Source organism: Equus caballus, chromosome 2 (assembly GCF_041296265.1).
Source record: "Equus caballus isolate H_3958 breed thoroughbred chromosome 2, TB-T2T, whole genome shotgun sequence".
NCBI classification, from domain to species: domain Eukaryota; kingdom Metazoa; phylum Chordata; class Mammalia; order Perissodactyla; family Equidae; genus Equus; species Equus caballus.
Window position 1 is genome coordinate 45,581,301 of NC_091685.1, and position 18,007 is coordinate 45,599,307.

General features: G+C 50.4%; 1 protein-coding gene across 1 annotated transcript in view; it reads right to left on the reverse strand.

The window, feature by feature from the left end:
• Positions 1-10,019: 10,019 nt before the first annotated feature.
• Positions 10,020-18,007, reverse strand: part of AJAP1 (adherens junctions associated protein 1) — a 127,947-nt gene continuing 119,959 nt past the window's right edge. The window contains exons 5-6 of the mRNA XM_023635913.2: positions 17,797-17,927; positions 10,020-10,644 (exon numbers count right to left, since the gene is read on the reverse strand). Of these exons, the coding sequence (XP_023491681.1) occupies positions 17,855-17,927 (73 nt within the window). The 3' untranslated portion in view covers positions 10,020-10,644; positions 17,797-17,854. The remainder of the gene's footprint in view (positions 10,645-17,796; positions 17,928-18,007) is intronic.

Sequence of the window (18,007 nt, forward strand, 5' to 3'; positions counted from 1 at the left end):
CTTCCTCTTTACATCTAGTTCAGGGCCCCTGCTCCCACCAGAGGCAGAGTTCAGTCCAGCAACCCTGACCTCAGAGGGCAGGCTCAGCCTCAGCACTGTTGACGTTTGGGGCAGGAGAATTCTCTGTTGGGGAGCTGTCCTGGGCACTGTAAGATCTTTGGCAGCCTCTCCAGCTTCTACCCAACCGATGCCGGTAGCACCCCGTCCCCAGCTGTGACAACCAGAAATGTCTCCAGACATTGCCAGATGTTTCCCTGGGGCCAAACCTCCCCTGGTTAAGAGCCTCGGGGCTGGCGGTAGAGCCCTCGCCCACCCGTGAGTCCTTTTGCCCTCTGTAAACTCTGTGCCTTCCACGTGTCCCCCGGCTCCAGTGGGCACAGATGCACCGTCATACACTTCAGAGGCAGCTTCCCGGGCCAGTTTCCTCTGCAGGAATCTCTGCAGTTAGGGCTGGGCTCCGACCGTCCTTCAAAGGGCAACAGGAACCCCCTGCCACTGCTGTGGGCACTGGCGGCCTCAAGTACAGCCCGTGGGGCCGTCCCGGGCGGCCCAGCCTCAGCTGTACCAACCCCAGAACCTGCACACGGAGATCTGGAAACGTTCTCTTAGTTGTTAAAGTGGGAAAGCAGTGGTTTGGAAATAACGAAGACCCGGGGCAGAAATCTTAGCATCAGTGAGCCACAGCATGGAAACCTGAGTGTGCGTATTCTCAGAGTAGGTCTTAGATGAGATTGCCCAAAAAGTAAACAAATGACATTAGAAAAAAAGTCCCTTTGAGATCATGGCCTGAACTCACGGCGATTCTTTTCTCATTTTTTTCATATTATGTTTTTTTTTAATAGCAACATCAGAGTACTAAATATACACAGGAAAGTTGATATAGGTGTTGCATTTACAATGTTTTCCAAATACATAGCTTCCAAATACAGAAACAACTTAAAAAAATCTGGAATAAAAGTTCACCTGTATGGAAATCACACCTAGCCCCCCACCCCTACCCAAATATATTGTGTCGTTTCTGTTTATTAACATGATTATGATATGCAGTTAAAGAAAAACAACAATAAACCGCGATAATTTAACTCCTTCAAGAAGATGATATATAAATATGTATAAGGACAGCCGTGGTATAGATCTATGTATAACACTGAAACAGAGAGCTTTTTCTATTGAAAAATAACAAGTGCTCCGTGGAAAAGTATAAATAAACAGTTAACAGTTTATTGTATCAGAAAATAATTTAGGAAAATCAAAATAAACCAGTTTTACTATACATGAGTAAGGGGGGAAAAAATAAAGTTCTAAAACATTCAACTTAAAACCTGTGAGAATAGGCTATTGTGGCCATTGTCACTAATCCTTGTCCTGTGGTTCAGGTTCCTGGTTTGGGAATTTTCTGGTTCCATGGGTGAGCTGGGGAAGAGGAGGAGGAATCAGCCTCACCTTTAAATTTATGGAATGCGACCTGGTGGATTCAGTGTTATTCAAACACATTGGGAGTGTCAAAATGGAAATGAACCCTTCTTGTGTCTCAGACCTACGTCTCTCGGATAGATGCCCCACGTGAAAAATCCAGCCCGTCATTTGGATGTTTCTCTGGGTATGCTATTTAGCGCACCCTAACACCCAGGCGTGCCCAATGGCCCATGCTGGATGATGTGAAAGCAGAACATCCAAATGGTCGACTGCCTTTTCCACTTAATGACAGAGACACTCTAATGATCAATAATGAGTTGAGTCAGTGACAAGTGAAACTGGCAAAGACACAGTCAAAAGCTAATTGGACGTCCTTTTTCTACAACATTCACTGGAGCCAGAATTGTCAACTGTGCTAACCATGGAGAGACCCCTGCAACTTGTCCTTGCTAGTTCAGGATTTAATGACCAGTTTCCACTGAATTAAACAATAATTGAAGGGTTTCGGATGTTTCCGTTCTGTTTGGTTATTGGTATTTTCTGAATGTTTTGCAGTAAACATCTATTCCTTTTGAAAAAAAATGTAAAAGTCTTTAAAAAATACAATCAAAGCATGGCCTCCTACTTCCACCAAGGTCCACTTTCTGGGGCCAACTCATGTTTGAGGAGACTCCCACACAATCGCACGTGTAGAGAGACTGAAAATTGCTTTTCAGTCCCATGAATCTCTGGTCGATCCATACATCAATCACTAGTTATGCAGACTTGATCAACAAGGTCAAGTTCGGGTGACGCTTTGTTGCTGTTGATCTGCCTTTCATTTAAATAACTTTAACTGAAGGGTAACCAACATGTTCTGGGTTCCGGTACCTGCCATCTTGTTTCTCCAGGGATGGTAAGAGGAAGAAATGTTCCAAATAGGGCCACCAGAAGAAGAAGAAATTTAAAAAACCCAGCTCTCTAGTTTTTAAGTAAACAATTACCTGGAGCTCAAAACTGGTCACGTTTTCCTAAAATCGCAAAGTTTCACTCCAAAACTTCACAAGTTCCCACATCTCCCTCTCACCACGACTGGTGGAAGTTTCTGGGAGCGGCTAATGCCGTGGGCAGCTCTCTCCTGTATTCCCACCGCGTGCAACACGCAAAGGTCTTGAAATGTCCACTGAACCTCCAGCCGTTCCACGTCATCTTGGGTTGAGAATTCATCTTTAAGGAACAACGTTATGGCCAGTTGAGTGAGAACCAGTTTTGCTAAGGTCATTTCACCCTTCTGGCTTCAGAGGAAGCAACCCAAATGCAAGCGAAAAGCAAACAACAGCAAAAAATGAAACAAAATGCCTCTGAAAGTCATGGCAGTTCAATTCAAGGAGCGTGTGGCCAAACGTGGGATCTGTAATGCCCGCTGACTTTTCAAAACCATCCACGTCTTTAAGGCCTTCCCTGGGAGAGCAGTTATGCTTGTGTGGGAAATGGCACAAGAGCTAAGAGCACCTAAGGGATCCCTCCTCTCCAGAACTTTCATGTGAGTTCATGTTTCCTTGCGGTAAACTCATCGAGAAAAAACCCACTCATTATGCTTTGTAGACGTTAAGTTATAGGCAGTCACATAACCTAACATTAGAAATCCACATGCATAAGAGGGAAGCAATACAGAGTGGTGTTCCCATCCTGAAACAGACTTTAGAGCAGAGGGAGAGAGTTCCTCCTGCTGGCAGCAGCTGCTACACAAACCTTGTCCCGAACAATGCTATGGGCTTGCTGCTACACACTTACAGAGACTTCGGCAGTCTAGGACTTCAGCAAAACCCCTCTCTCTTACTCCAATTCGTCTCCCAAAGGTTGGAAGTTGGGTTTGAGGTATCACAATGGCTTTGAAATTGTCCCTTTTGGCTTGGGATGACGGCAGAGTGGAAAAGGATGGGATGGTTCTCTTGGGAAATAGGACGGTGGCCAGGAGGTTGGTACAATGGTGTTTGTCCTTGCAGTTTCCTGCATAATGATTTGAAACAATTATATGGGGGTCCTCAAAGGCTCCCCCATCCTAGATTTTTAGTGGTTAGGAATCTATGTGATGGTGCCAAAAAGTCAAACTTAGGACTGCATAGTATTCTTGCCTCTCCCAGGGCCCAAGCTCTCCCGGACTGTCGGGAAGCAATAACTTGCCAAATGCAGTCAGACTAGCATGAACTGACAGTTTGCCAACCCAAAAGCTATAAACATCAACACTAAAGAATTTTATTGCAGAATTTCAGAAATTCAACAAAAGTTAACTAGTGTGATCAGAGGACTTTATGTCCACATGAGAATGAAGCTTCTAGAAAGTTGTTATCTGGTTTTGCAAATATTTGGGCATTGATTTATGCAGGAAAATCCAGGTCTCCAGGGGATTCTATTTCAAGAGACTACCTGGGACAGAACGAATCACCTTCCATAGAGGAGCATCTCCTACGAGCCCACGCTCTCTGCATCCATTCCTGCCATGCGTCACTCAGCAGATCTTTTACTGTGACATTCAAGACATTGCTAAGAGTCATTTCAGCTGCAGGGGATGTCCTATCAACTCTCTTGGTTTGTTACATTAGCCCATTTGACTTACACTATCTATGGTGCATGTGTGTTCTGATTCCAACCTACACATAGAGAGAGAACACAGCCGCCTGTACATTCACTGACCCGCCCTCCCCCCGCTCACTACTCACTAGCTGCTTCAACCACTCCCACTCTAAGTGCTTCTAAACCTACGTGTCCCACACGGGCAAGGTCGGCCCTGTTTCTATCATGCCTCTTAAGCCAAGACTCTTCCATCTATGACTTAGATTTATGGTTTCATTCAAAACTACTCTCTTGATTCTATTCACAGTAACTCTCAGAACATTTAGCAGGGAATCTATCAAGTGGGAAATGCAATGGAGCTCCGGGAAGGATTTATTTTAGCATTTCGGCTCCAATACAGACACATATTATAACCGAGTTAACCATTCTCATCAGTTGCCTTTACAGCTGGGCGTGGGCTGTGCTTTTCCAAGCGTGGAGTGTGGATCTGCGGCTGGCGTGCTGTCTGGGAATCAGGCAAGAAGCCCTCTGCTGACCTGCACTACTGCCTTAAAGAGCCCATGGCCAGCATCTCGCCTCTCACTCCTGTATCATTCTACGTTCTTGGTGCCATTGTGTGCGCAGCTTTCTCATCAGCTGAACTTGTGTTTAACCTCCCCCAGAGCAAAGTGGAACAGAATGGCAGGGGAATGTGGAGCACACTGGAGCCTGGCTGTCCCGGTTCTGCAGGGGCTGCTCCTCCGATTCAGTGCAGATGCTACTGCTGGCTCTTTGGCACAAAGGGAGACTGTGCACAGAGGTCAGTTTCCTGCCCAGGGATTGCCTGCTCGCGTGGTGACTGATTTGAAGTCCAGAGATTGGCTAGAGAGTACTTGCTGGCTAAGATCTTTCTAGAATCATTTGAGGTCAAAAGAAGCTCAATCTTTCTCTTTGTTTGAAAGTTGGAGTGATCAAAAAGATGATAATTCTCTGCCTCTATTTACCCACTCCTTACATTCAAATGCAAACTCTAAACCCAGAAACGCGAAACTCTGTACCACCATGCTCTGCACTTTTTGGAAGGAAGGGCTGGTAGCATATTTCAGAATGTCAACCAACCATGTAAGACTGCTGGAAACCCCACGGATAACACTGAGTATAAGTAACACACAAATCTTGGCTCAGAGTGGGGGAAAAAGAACAAGTTCATCTTCACACGGGAAGCACATCAATGTAAAATAAGCATGAATGATCAAAGACGCTCAGATGGTGCGAGTTTGGCTCATTTATGTGGGCTGTGCTATTTACACTGGAAAACAAACAAATGATCAGAAAACAGTATGGCATAGCAAATTGACAAACTGCACCGAAGTAACCACTCCAAAATTACATGAATCATGGCATGTTTGGGAATAGCTGCTTGTTTAAAAGCAGATGTTGTTTAAGTACGTTGCTAAGTGTGATCAGTGTTGAGGGTGAACTTTTGAAAAGGCAGCTGCCTTCTCTTAGGCGGAGGGATGACTCTCCCCGGGGCCCCCAGTGCCCCGTAGGCTGCATCTCTGTCCCTGAATTCCTTTGTCCTCCTTGAGACCTGGTTAACCTAATGGTGACTTGACAACAGAGCTGCGTGCAAGGGGAGGAGCCCAGTGGCAGAGACAGCACTCAAGGAAGACAGAAGTTCATCATCACGGTAAGGTCCCTCATCTTGGCCCCACCTCTCTGCTTCCCCTGCAGTACCACTCCTTGCTGAATGATGGAGAGGTTTGGTGGAAAACCACATGGAAGAGTCTGTAATGACTGAGACATCTTATCCACAGCACTGCACTGCATCTTCATCCAGGAGGTAGGAGTAAGGCTTTCTTGCTCCCTACAACCCCAAACCAGCCCTCGGTAAGTGAGTGATGATCTCCCAGGAGGAGGTCATGGCAGGACAAAGAGACACAGACAACTCCCTCTTCTCTCTCTCTCCTGTCACTCTGCTCTGTTCCCTTCCTATCACTTATCACTGTCTCTGGAAATCATTTCATTTGCTTTTAGGTTAATTAATTATCTGCCTCCTCTCAGAGTAGAGTAAAACACATGAAGGCAGGACTGTGTCTGTCTTGTTCCTCACTGTATCACTAACATGGAGAAGTTCAACAAGTCTTTGTTGACTAAGCAGATGGATAAATGCTCAGCTAGTTATGGGGATCCAGGAAGAGCTGTTTCTCTTCTAATTGCATACGTGAGTAGTGTCTTCTTAAAGAACTCACATGCCGAAACAAAATGGCCCTGGAATCTTGACGGAACTCAGGAATCTCAGTATCTTTTCTCATGGTGACTTTCGGGATGACTCCATGGAAGAGAGGGGCAAAGACAGCCCAGCAGAGTATCGACACATGTTTGCTGAGATCTCCCTGCTGAAAGAGGGTGGCAGTGCCATATATAGACAAAGAAACGGTGTGTACTGACACCATTTTGAAATGACAGCCATGGGAAGCTCCAGCCTGACCGTGAAAGGGCTGCTGGGCCCCGCTCTGAACCTCAGCCCTGGTTCCTCATCTGGTCTCCAAGAACCTGGGATTCAGATACTGGATCATCTGGGAGAAAAAGCAAAAGAGATGGAACATCTCCATGGGCAATAGAGTCAAACAGACACTGTACAAGGCGAAGGGGTCAATTCTCTGATGTGTTCACTTCATTCTGTGACAGATGGGAGCAGATATCCACGCACCAAATTCCTGAAGACCAAAACCTGTAAGGAAGCTTCTGCCTGATGTTGAAATGTGGCTGAGAAAGAGCAATGCATTTGTGAGAAGAGAGAGTGCTTGCGACTGCAAGATGACTGAAGTAATCACTGAATTCTTGGACGTCCAATTCAGAGAGCTGGTAGGATTTGCAGATGAGTCCAGGTTTCTAAATTTAAAATGCTCCATGAAGGACTGAGATGAATTTCTGGGAGTTGAATGCAGCATGAGAAGTCGACCCAAACTCAAGATTGGGAGGGACCAGACACTCTTGGCAGAAATGATGGCCTCCTGAGTCATCTCTCCTTTCTGTGCAAAAGGGACACTACCTCTGAACACTAACAACCTTCTGACACGCCCTGGGGTCCCTCAACTTCCACACTGTGCGTGAGCATACTGGAGCTGAGAAGGAAGACTCGGTGCCACACAGCCTGGCCATGCTGGAATCTGAGCCCGGAGGGAAATGGCCAGGAAGCTTTCCTGGCCACGCCCGCAGCATCTTCCCCTTAGTACTCAGAACTTATAAACAAAACTCATCATACCCATTACTTCAACCCGATAAAAATGACATCAAACACATGAAGATTAGAAGTGATTAAGCCTAGAAGTTGACTTGACTACAAAGCAGAGGGTCCCCAAAAGCCAAGCCCAGCTGTTTTGGAAGCTTTAAGAGTCTAATGGTAGGCAACGGATAGTGGTTCATGCGCTGGCCGGGGAATCGTGACTGTGAGATCTCAGGGAGTCACTGAAGGGATGAGATGGAGGTGGACAATAATTTGGGGACCTTATCAAAGCCCATCGCCCTTCCTTTGAGTGCCTTTCTTTGGGAAAAAAGCAAAAGTAAGGACCGAGCCCTGGGGGCTAAGAAGATATAGCCTTTGTGATGGATGGAACACTGTGGGGTTGCTGATGGACCTGAAATCTAGAAAGACGAGAAGAGAGAACAGTGACCAACCCAGAACATTGCCCCAAGGCTGCAAAAGGATGGCCGGGCCACATTCATCAGACACCGACTCATAAAATGTTTGGACATGTGTACATAGGGCCTGATTCAGAAAAAACTAGGCTGTGTTGTTTTGTAGACTTTACTGTGGGTGGAGCTGGATTTTGTAAGCCTGCTCACTTTCATTTATTATCTCTTTGTACAGAGATGATGTTTCCAGGTAACCAATTAAAAAATCAAATAAACCATCTCTACACACACTCGCTCCATCATCATAAAATGGCAGCCTTCCCCAAGTGGGTTTGTTTTTACAAACGTCAGTACAGAACTAGACTTCCTGGTGGGGACGTGCAGGTGCTGGCTTGTCTGGAGGTTGTACTCGTGCGTATCCTGGCCCTGCCCTGAGCATGTGCCCAAGGGGCTGTGTGTGCCTGTGTCTGGGGGGCGGGGGGCTTTGTTATTGCAAGCTTCCTTCCAAAGCTCGGAGTCACATGGCACTCTGGAACGAGTTCGGGCATCCAGAGAACAGCCCGAGGTCCTGGGAAGCGGCTGAGCTGCAGTCAGAGGTGACGTGGTGGACACCGAACTGTGGCCCCATGGGGAATCCTGGGTTCCCACCGTTGGAGAATGAACAAGCCCCCTGCCATCACCTCCTTCCTGGCTGGGCTCGCTGGAGCTCAGCGTGTCAGAGAGCAGAGCAGCTTCCACGGCCCTGACGGATGCTGACAGCCTCGCCTTGGTGACAGTGACATGGAGCTGTGCTCACCTGAGTCAGGAAGGCGCCAGCGCCAGCCTCCAGCCGGAGCGTGACTTGAAGGTAATGAGATGGATGAGCTGAATGACGGACAAAGAGGTGCAAGATCAAGCGGCACACAGGTGATCCCAGGAACCTGGAGATGATCACGCGCCGGTGGCAGATGTTTGTGGTGTCTCCGTATGTGCTGAAGCTTTGGGGGAAAACGACAAAACCAAAACCAAAAAACACGACTTTCCTACGTCACGAGCAATGCCATGAAAACAGACCTGAACACTACGGTGTTACAAAAACACTTGTTTTCCCTTCACTGACATCGCTTCCCTCTCCCATCTTTCAAGAGGAGCAAAGTGAACTTTTCAAGCACGTTTTAAGGTGTTGCAGAGGGAGACTGAGCCCAGTGGAAAAATCAGGATGTCACCAGCCTGGCCAACAAGTGGAAACAAGGTTAAGTGGGCGCAAGGTTAGCTGTTCGCCTGATCTTTAACCTTTGAACCTGGTCTGCAGGCATTCCACCAGACCGGCTCACATACCCTACTGATGACACCAAAGTCGCAGGTGGGCCATTGATAGGAGACAGGCCATGCGAACCTGATCTGGGGTCCACATGAGGAGGACACACCCTGCTCTCCAATGGGGAAGCGTGAGGGCCTCCGGTGAACCCTCTCATCCCTTACAGCACCCTCTACTGACAGCTTGATGGGGCACCAGGGCGCCTGCGTGCGTGGGGCTTGTGAGGCAGTCACCTCGCCTGAACATGGCAGTGCTTCTAAGGAAGTGTGTGTGGTTGGGATTCTCTGTAAGGGGGCTCTGGTCTGGAGCCCAAATTTCCAATGGAAAGTTCCCAAGTAGGATTCTTGATGTCAAAACACAAACGTCGCCCAATGGGAGCCGACAAGAGACAGCATCTTTGCTACAGTCTCCCCCAAGATTCAAAGTCACTCTCCGGCTCAAGAAAGAGCGGGCAACCTCTGTCCACCAAGGTGTGGGAAAGAAACGCAGATCATGCTAAGGCATGGCTCACGTGGGAGCAGGTGGGTCCTTTGCACATGGAATTTTGTCTCATTTTCAAATAAACTCAGGCCCTCGTAAATTTCTGAGTTCTGCTCTGACATACACACACACATTATAAGGATATATTTCTTTAATTTTTGAAGCTGGAAAATTTCTTTAATTCGGTCTATGCTTGTATAACACAAAGATGGCCAAGAATCCACCACCCACCCAATCTGAGGCTCGGGCCCCTATGTAAGCAGCCAGCTACGTAAATGTGCGCATGGCTGTTAGACAGCTTCTTTAAACAATTAAGTGAAAAAGATCATATTTATGTGTGTGTGTATATATATGTGTGTGTATATATATATATATAGGTATGTATACAAAACCATGGCATTCTTAATTCTGGACCAAGTAATAAATCGCCCATCTGTCGCCACTCACCAAGTACCTAGCAGACACAGGACATGTCATTTAAGGGTCTCTTTGCATGGGTTGAGGCTGTTCCCCAGGATGGATGGCAATGGGATACCAGGTTACCGGAAAGAATATGCTCACTCGTGGAACTGCATTTCCAATATATGCATATCTATGCGTGTATGTGTCTGTGTGTGCGGGTATGTGTGCATGTGTGGTGTGTGAACTGCCAAAGTAGAAAACACCAGTTTATTCTGTTCGTACTAAGCATGTTAAATAAATCAGATTTTGTAACCGACAACAGATTTTTTTAAAAAGGAACATTGAAGATCTTCAAAAATTGCTACAGTACAAAAAAAGTGTGTGTGTGTGTGTCTGTGTGTATTTATATATTTATATATATATATTAACCAGAAATAGAGACTCTATCGGAAGAGATTCCCACCCCTGTTTTCTGTGAGTTTCTACGCGTGGTTCGCTTGGCTTCAGCTGTCACCAAGTCTTTCGGTCAGTACATGGCACATAATGGTATTATTGGCACAGGTTCAGAGTCGGAGGACAAACCCCAGGCTGCAGGTGCTTCCTTCTGTCCTTTCGCTTGGTCTCCTCTCCTCTCCGTCTCCAGGTCCGTTCTTGCATTTCTTGGTTCTGTTCTCCAAAGAAAACTTGGGAGAAGGCAGTGCCCCATAGGCGTGAGCATTTTTATAAAAATATATTTGGCCTATAGCGTCCTGCTCTGTCAGTTCCCCACCGGCAAACAGAAGTGGTAGGTGCGGGGACCCTCCCCTTAGATAGTTTAGTTTTAGGTTTTGTGTTTTTATTTTTTTATTTTATTTTTTTACAGGTTCACCAACGGAATCCTGTGTGGAAAGAAAACAAGAAGAGATTAAGTGGCAGTGGACCCAGGGTGGGGTGAGTCTATGCAGCCTCTCTGAGCCACTCGCTCTGCTTCCCGGCCAGCGGACACCGAAGTGTCCTCAGAACACGAAGGATGCCGACTAGACCCAGCCACCAGGACCCGGTACGCACGCGAGGAATCCCGGGGGCGTGAAGCGGCCCAGCCCTCGTGCTTACCACCGCCATCAGTGGAGGAGTTGTTTCAGCTGCCTGCACCAGAAGTGGGTGGGGGCTTCCCGAGAGGGGATGGGACCACCCTGCCGTTAAGTCACGAGGGGCCACTGTACCCCCAGCCTGCCAATGACTGAATGCATCCAGCGCATGCTCGCTCCCCTTCCAGCTCCCCCCACCGAGGGCGGCAACGCTGTGGCTGCGTTCCTCGACTGCAGGCAGCAGTGGGGTCCATGTCAACCCCTTGTCATATCACTGAGGCCGGGACTCCAGAAAGATGAATGGATTTCATCAGAAAACCACCTCCCGCATCTCCCTAAGAGGTGATCTTGCTGAAGAGAGAAAGACCATGAATCACACGTGCATGCAGGCCAGGTCTGCTGGCTGCAAAGAAGGGGGTGGCTCTCACCCAGCCTGGGTGCCTGCCTCAGAAAGTGGGAGCCCCAAAGTCTTCCTGCCTCAGTGATAGACCCCAGAAGTCAGCATCCCCCAGAGAGTCAGAGAGCCACAGCCGGCCTGGGCACGGCCAGGTGAGTTGGAATGCATCATAGCCAAGCCCAGGGGCACTTTCGCTTGAAGCTGCATCCCTGTTACAAGGAGGGGGCATTGTTTCTCTCTGCTGTCGCTCAGAGCTCCCACCAGCACCCTGCAACTACAGGAAAGTAGGACGCTCAAACAGCATAAAGGGGATTGCCACTGCACCCTCATCTATGCAGCCAATACAAATTAGAAAGTGGGTCAGGGACCCAATGATGCCACAGTGAAGGTGGGAAGCACTCAGCTGGAGCTCTGACCCGTTCACAGCAGTTCCCAGACACGGCAGCCTGACTGGCCCCATCCCAGTCATCTTCGGAGCAGTTCAGAAATACAGATTCCTGGGCCCCACTCTGGAGACCCAGAATCACGTCCTCTGGGCGGGGCCTGTGAATATGGGCTTCTACAAGCTCTCCAGGTGACTGATGACATGCCAGCCCCGGGCCCATTACCCTGTTCTTATCAACAGACCAGGGTATGGGGTTCTTTCGGCTGAGTGAAATAAGCCAGCTGGGTGATTCCCGCCGGGACTGAGGGGCACACAGGTGGGGGGCCCTTCTGCGGGCTTCAGGATGGCACCTGCTCAGCACCGTCTTTGTTGTCCTCTCCAAGAGCCTTAGTACATGCAGGTCTATTCCCCCTGGAGTGGAGGGGGTGTGCCTGCTCCCTCTCTAGGACCCCTCCTGGTCTGGACAACAGAGGCAGGGCCCCGCTCATCACCTTACCCACTTGCCTTCTACCTTCAAATGCCACCTGTTTGGGCAACTCCAGGAGGCCTAAATAGAGCATCTACTCATCTCCCGTGGGGTCGCCCACTCTGCTGTGAGCAAGGGTGTCACCTCATCAGATGGGTGCTGGACTACTCAGGGTAGCTTTCCTCCAGCTGCATCCCGTCTCCGCCTACCCCCTGCGCTTTCTAGAATTGGGGGCGGGGGGCTAACAAAGTGAAGGAATTAAAATGAGAGAAGTGTCCGTCTTGCACGTCTACCTTCATTCTGATGTTTTGAAAGTTAAAAAATGCAGAGACAAATACCGTATGATCCCACTTCTATGAGGTCTCTGGAGGAGTCAAATTCAGAGACTGAGAGTAGAATGAGGGTCCAGGGGCTGGGGCCGGGGCGGGGAGTGAGAGTTTAAGGGCGACAGAGTTTCAGTTTGGGAAGAGGCAGCAGTTCTGGAGATGCATAGGGGTGATGGTTGCACAACAAGGTGAATGTACTCGATGCCACTGACCTGTACACTTAAAAACGGGTAAAAGAGTAAACTTTATGTTATGTCTCTTTCACCACAATTTTAAAAATTAAAAAAATATATTAAAAAGGTATGGGGACACTAAAAGCTTGGCCCAGTGACTATCCACCCAGTTCTGGCAGCCTGGGACAGCCTCTGGTTTAAGCTGCCATCAGTCGTCCCCTCACTCTCAGATGGGTCCAGGGTTGGACCACCGGTCGTTGGCTGCCCGCCCTGACAAGGAAGGTTTCCTGCAGAAGGTTTCCTTGCCAGTGGCTACTTTCTGGTCCCTTATTCTGACCTTAACTAGACCGATCAAGGTGGGAGGCCGGCTTCTGCTCCTTCCCTCGGGCAGGCCTCTCCCGGGGGTTTTCCAAAATAGACCTTGTCCCACCACGTTCCTACTTCAACGTCTTCAGTGCTTCTGACTCGGCTCCTCGGACCCTTCCCGACCCGGTCCCGTCTCCCGTTCCCCTCATCCCTCTCTCTTCCTCTTCTTCTCTACTTTCCAGGTGGCACCCCAGCCTCCAATGGCAAGTCTCAGACCTCAGCTCCTTCAAGGTGCTGCTGATGGTCACCTCCCTGGGGAGGCCTTTGTGGACGCCCCTCTCTTCCTAACGTGTTCTCTATTCCGTTTCTGTCTATTGCAACATCCGGTTCTGTGGCTTCTCGGGCAGAGGATGAGCTGTGCTGGTGTTTATCTGGGCGTGTGTGTGTCACGTGCCACCCCAGGGGTCAGGGGGTGCCTGCCAGGTCGACCTTTGGTTTGCCCGGGTTCCAGCTCCGACTTGGCCCCAAGAGGGAAATCACCGCTGGATGAAGCTGAGAGAAGAGGCGTCCGCGTGGAAGTAGCCTTGTCCTCGGCCCCTGACACTGACGCCTGGGACGGCCTGCACGGCTGCCTGCAGGTGGACACTCAAGGGAGAGCCGCATGGAGAATCGACAGTCAGGCCACCTCGGGGTGGAGCCTCTTTCAAACCGACGGGCATCTGTCTCTACCCAGTGTCTCGGGATGACACAGACAACCAGGGAGATGGCTCCAACCCTGCGCCTTGAATTGCCAAGCTAAGAACAGGGCTGGCTTCCTGCAGAGGTGGATGGGTCCCCTGCAAGGGGCTCCTGCAAGGGCAGTGTCAGCCCGTCAGGCCAGGAGGAGGGTCTGAGGCCCCCAAGGGCAACTTCCAGGCCTGCCCCCCGTTCCTGCCAAAACTCTGCTGCTTGCACTCAGCCCAAGGTGCAGGGGAGCTGGTGCTTTTCTGTTTCAGAGGCTCAGCACGTGAGCCTCTCGGCTGGGCACTGACCTGGCGAGGGGCCAAAGAGGGACGCGTGTCCCAGGCCAGTTGGGAAAGACTGACAAGGTGAGTCCTCCACGTCTTGGCTGGAGAAGGACACGAGCAAGGACGTCCCCGACCAACAGGGGAAGCCTTGTGCCAGCGAGGGATCTGAGACATCGGGATCTGGGATAAACCCTGACTTTGGGGAAACTAGCGCCCTCTGCTGCCCAGAAGGGGCTTCTCAGCTCGCCCGGCCCCCTCCCGGCTCCAGACACACAGCAGGCCTTGGGCTTAATGATCAGCGTCTGCTTTTGCAAAACAAAGAGAACAGACAGACTACAGCGAGAGCTGCCTGGAGCGCTGTGCCTGCTAGTCAATTCCCCCACATCCCAAAAGGGCCGCTTCCCCCCAAAGTTTTCCTTGGTGCTGGTTCTCGGCTTAGAGAGAATGGTTTCCAGAAGGGTCTGGATGTTGCTTTGGAAAAGAGTGTTCCTTTGCATTTCAAAAGCTGGATCTTCTGTTAATGTATTTTTTAGAACAAAGTGGGAAGGCTCAGGTGTGGTTCTTGTTTTTTATTACTTACGTCTTCAGTGTGTTTTTGCAAATAATAATAACACATGATTTATTTCTCTCTTGCTTCAGATGCAAGAGCTTTTATTACTTTTCAGGCTCCCTTCGGAATGAAGTGGCCTTGGCAAATGGGAAGATCTGAACACTAATGAGGTTTTCTGAAGTTTACTTGTTACATGAAAAATGACAGGAAATTAGCCCAGAGCCAATGGCAGGCGCATCCTGTGTCCAAGGCTCTTTCCCTGCCACGCCGGGGGAAGGGCAGCTGCTTCTGTCTCATCCAGAGCAAGCGAGCCCCTCCTTGGAGGTCTGAAGGAGGCAGGAGGGGGCTGGAATCTGTCGCAGAGACTGAATCTAGGGAGACAGTGACCGTCCGCCCAGGCCCGGGCGCCGGCGTCCACACGTCCGGGCGTTGCTGACAACCGGCCTGCCAGGGAGCCAACTTGGCCCCGGTCGGGCCCCAGACGTGCATGTGGGATGGCGTGGGCAGACAAGACGGCGTGGTCTCAAACTGCTCTGTCATCATTAAAAATGCAGCAGAGAGGCTTACCAGCTCCACACGAGATAAATATCTCCACCGGCTCTTAACTCTTAATTAAATGATTTAGTATTAATTGCTATTTATTTAAGGGACAATAAGTACCTAGTCAATCTGCGTGATCTTCTGGGCCATTCTCCGCTCAATGCTCATGTCCAGACATTAATTGCAAAAATCAGGGATTCTTAGAATCCAAATGCTTTCCTCCCAGCGAGTGAGAAACAGTCTTTCAGACACGCAGCGAGGAATCTTTAAGCACTTTTCAAGGACGCTCAGGGCTGCTTGCACGGCCCTCCTGGTCCCCGTCTGTAGGAACAATAGACGGCTGGAGGGGGTCCTCGCTCTGTGGCTGCAGGCATGGCGGCTGAGTGCGGCCAGGCCGGAGTCAGTCCCCTCGGCTCTTCTCACCTCTGAAACGGCCTCCGTGCGACCCACAGTGAGGGGATCAGGCTCCTTGGACACAGAGGCATCTCCTTCTGTGAATGGCAGTGGTCCTGAGAAAGCTCCTCAGGCGGCGTTAGGAAGTGGGGGCCGGGCAGCTTGAGAAGAACGTGGCCCTCCCAAGGCCCATCCAGGGGTGCCCACATGGCGCATCCGTCCCTGGGGGTGGCACACGGGGAGAGCCCATCAACGCTCTTTCTGGGACTCCTTTGGTGCCCCGTGTTGCCAGGAGAGAACTCGACTAATGAGATGAGCAGGTTTTCTGGAGCAGAGGAGTAAAAACAGCACTGTTTTCCCACTTTGATTTTTTTAAAGTCAGGGCTGGAGATCCCCGTTCCCATGTGGATGACGAGGCCGTTGGGCCAGGCTTTTGGGAGCTCAGGAGCTGACCACTCAGCTGCACGGCTCCTTGCCCCGCAGAATCAGGCTGACTGTCCCGGGGACGTCAATTTAGTTGGAAAGACCAACTTCACCTCCCACCACCCAACTCTCTTCCCACGCGGGGCCGGGCTGGCGGTGAACGGGGCACAGAGGCATTGCAGAGGGTCCCCAAGGGGTGCTTGCCCTCTGATGGGTGGGCAGAGCCAGGAGGCTTGGGGGATCCGGCCCCGCCGCTTACAACCTGACTGACCTCAGGCAAGCCACTTAACCACCCTGTGCCTCTGTTTCCCCCTACGTAAGACGGGATTTGTGGGAGAACTGCAGGAGCTCGTAGATGTACACAGTGCTCCAATGAGCTGCCGTCTGAATGCCCACATTAGGGGACCGTCCCCCCCAGCGGGTCTGCCTGGAGCAGGAAGTGTGGCTGCCTCCAGGCCTGTGGGCCCCCAGCTCCTGGACGAAGGGGTGGAGCACTTTGATACGCAGGGCCAGCATCTCCCAGGTCAATGTTTTACGCTTTTATGCATTTTTGAAATCCTAACGAAGATGCTGGCAACCACCTGGCCCAGCCCTGCAGAGGCTTCACCAGACAGGCAGGAACTCCACTGCTAATAAGCAAGCTCCCCGTTGCTAGCCTGGTTGGTTGGAACTCAGAAGCGAGCTCCACCCGTGGCCTTAATGAGGTGAGTCACATCGAGGCAGACAAAGGCAGAAGCTTTTGAAGGATGGGCCATGCCCAGCGCATCTGGCCTTGAATGGTTGAGGACAGACTGCCTCTCGCCCGCCTCGCCTGCACAGTCTCAGCAAAGACCTTTTGGGGGGCTTGCTTTCCATCCTAATCTAATTACGTCTCTTTGTTCTTTGGCTGAACATCATGCTAAGCAGATCATTTTGGCTTCAGGGTGGGCAGTAATGGATGGAATTAGGAACTGACCGCTTCATTCCTACTTCTGAGGGCAGTTGGCCCCCAGCTCAACGGCACGGGCTGAGTCCTCAGAGGTCCCGTGTGCTGCCTGCCTGCCCGGGCCCCCACTCCACTCTGAAGGCGGCCTTGTCCATTCAGTTCCCCATTTCAGAAGGTGAGCAAACTAAGGAAAAATACTTTCAAATATCAATATCCCAACCTAGAAGTTGGGTTCCCATCTCATGGAAGAGATCTGACGTCACGTTGAAAAGGAATATCTGGGGGAAAAAAGACGCTCTCTGTGGATGAGCAAAATGCGAACCCTCAGAAAACCTAGCACTGAAAAGTAAAACAAAGACAGAACCCTGGGTGGCATCTACTGACTGTGCACACAGAACGTGCAGCCACGGGGGCGAAATGCTCCCCCCAGCAGCCGGGCGTTTGGAGAAGAAAGCAATTTAATGTCAGCATTAAAGTTAATATCATTGAAAGCAAACCAAATGTTCCTATCCAGCAGAGCGTGGAAAATTCATCCTGCCTTCGTACCGGTCCCTGGCTTCAAATTAGTAGATGTCTCAAGTCTTCACTTCCTTTCTTTATCATTTTCCTTCTTATCTCCTATTTTTATGTTTCAAAATTGTGTTTTAATTCTGCCTGGCGCCCTTCCTTCGATGTGCAGGCACGTGGCGGCGGTGTGACGCCGGCCCACTTGGCCGCTGAGCCATCTCTTCGCGTTGAGGGAAATGAGAGCTGTGATGGCAGCTCTTTCAGGAACTGATCCTCCCTACCCCACAGGCCACACCCGCCCTTCCTCGAGGATGGGCCAGCGCTGACAGCATCAGCCCTGGTGCCGAGTCGGGCTCGTGGGCGTCTGTTACTCCCCTCCCGGGACCTGGGGCACGTCTAACAGGTGCAGCAGAGAGACCACAAGCCCAGCCCTCCAAGTGGGGAAACGCCGGTGGAATGCCACCCGCCACAGTGAGAAGGGCTCCTGGTTACCCCACAGTGGACACGGGTGGGGAAGGTGAGGCAGAGGGAAAGACCAACCATGTCCAAAAAGAGAGATACGTACCATAAAATAGACACATGGCGTCTGCCCTGCCCCAGGAGGTAAAAAAGACTTCGGCCAGTCAGCAGGAGATCTCAAACCATTTCTCAGACACAAAGGCCACAGGAATAAGATGCCGATCAGAAGAAGAGGGTCTGCAGCAAGAAGAAAAACAGGCCCGCACGTGCTGGCGTCACGCGGCCGGGCCCGCACCGCACGTGCTGGCGTCACGCGG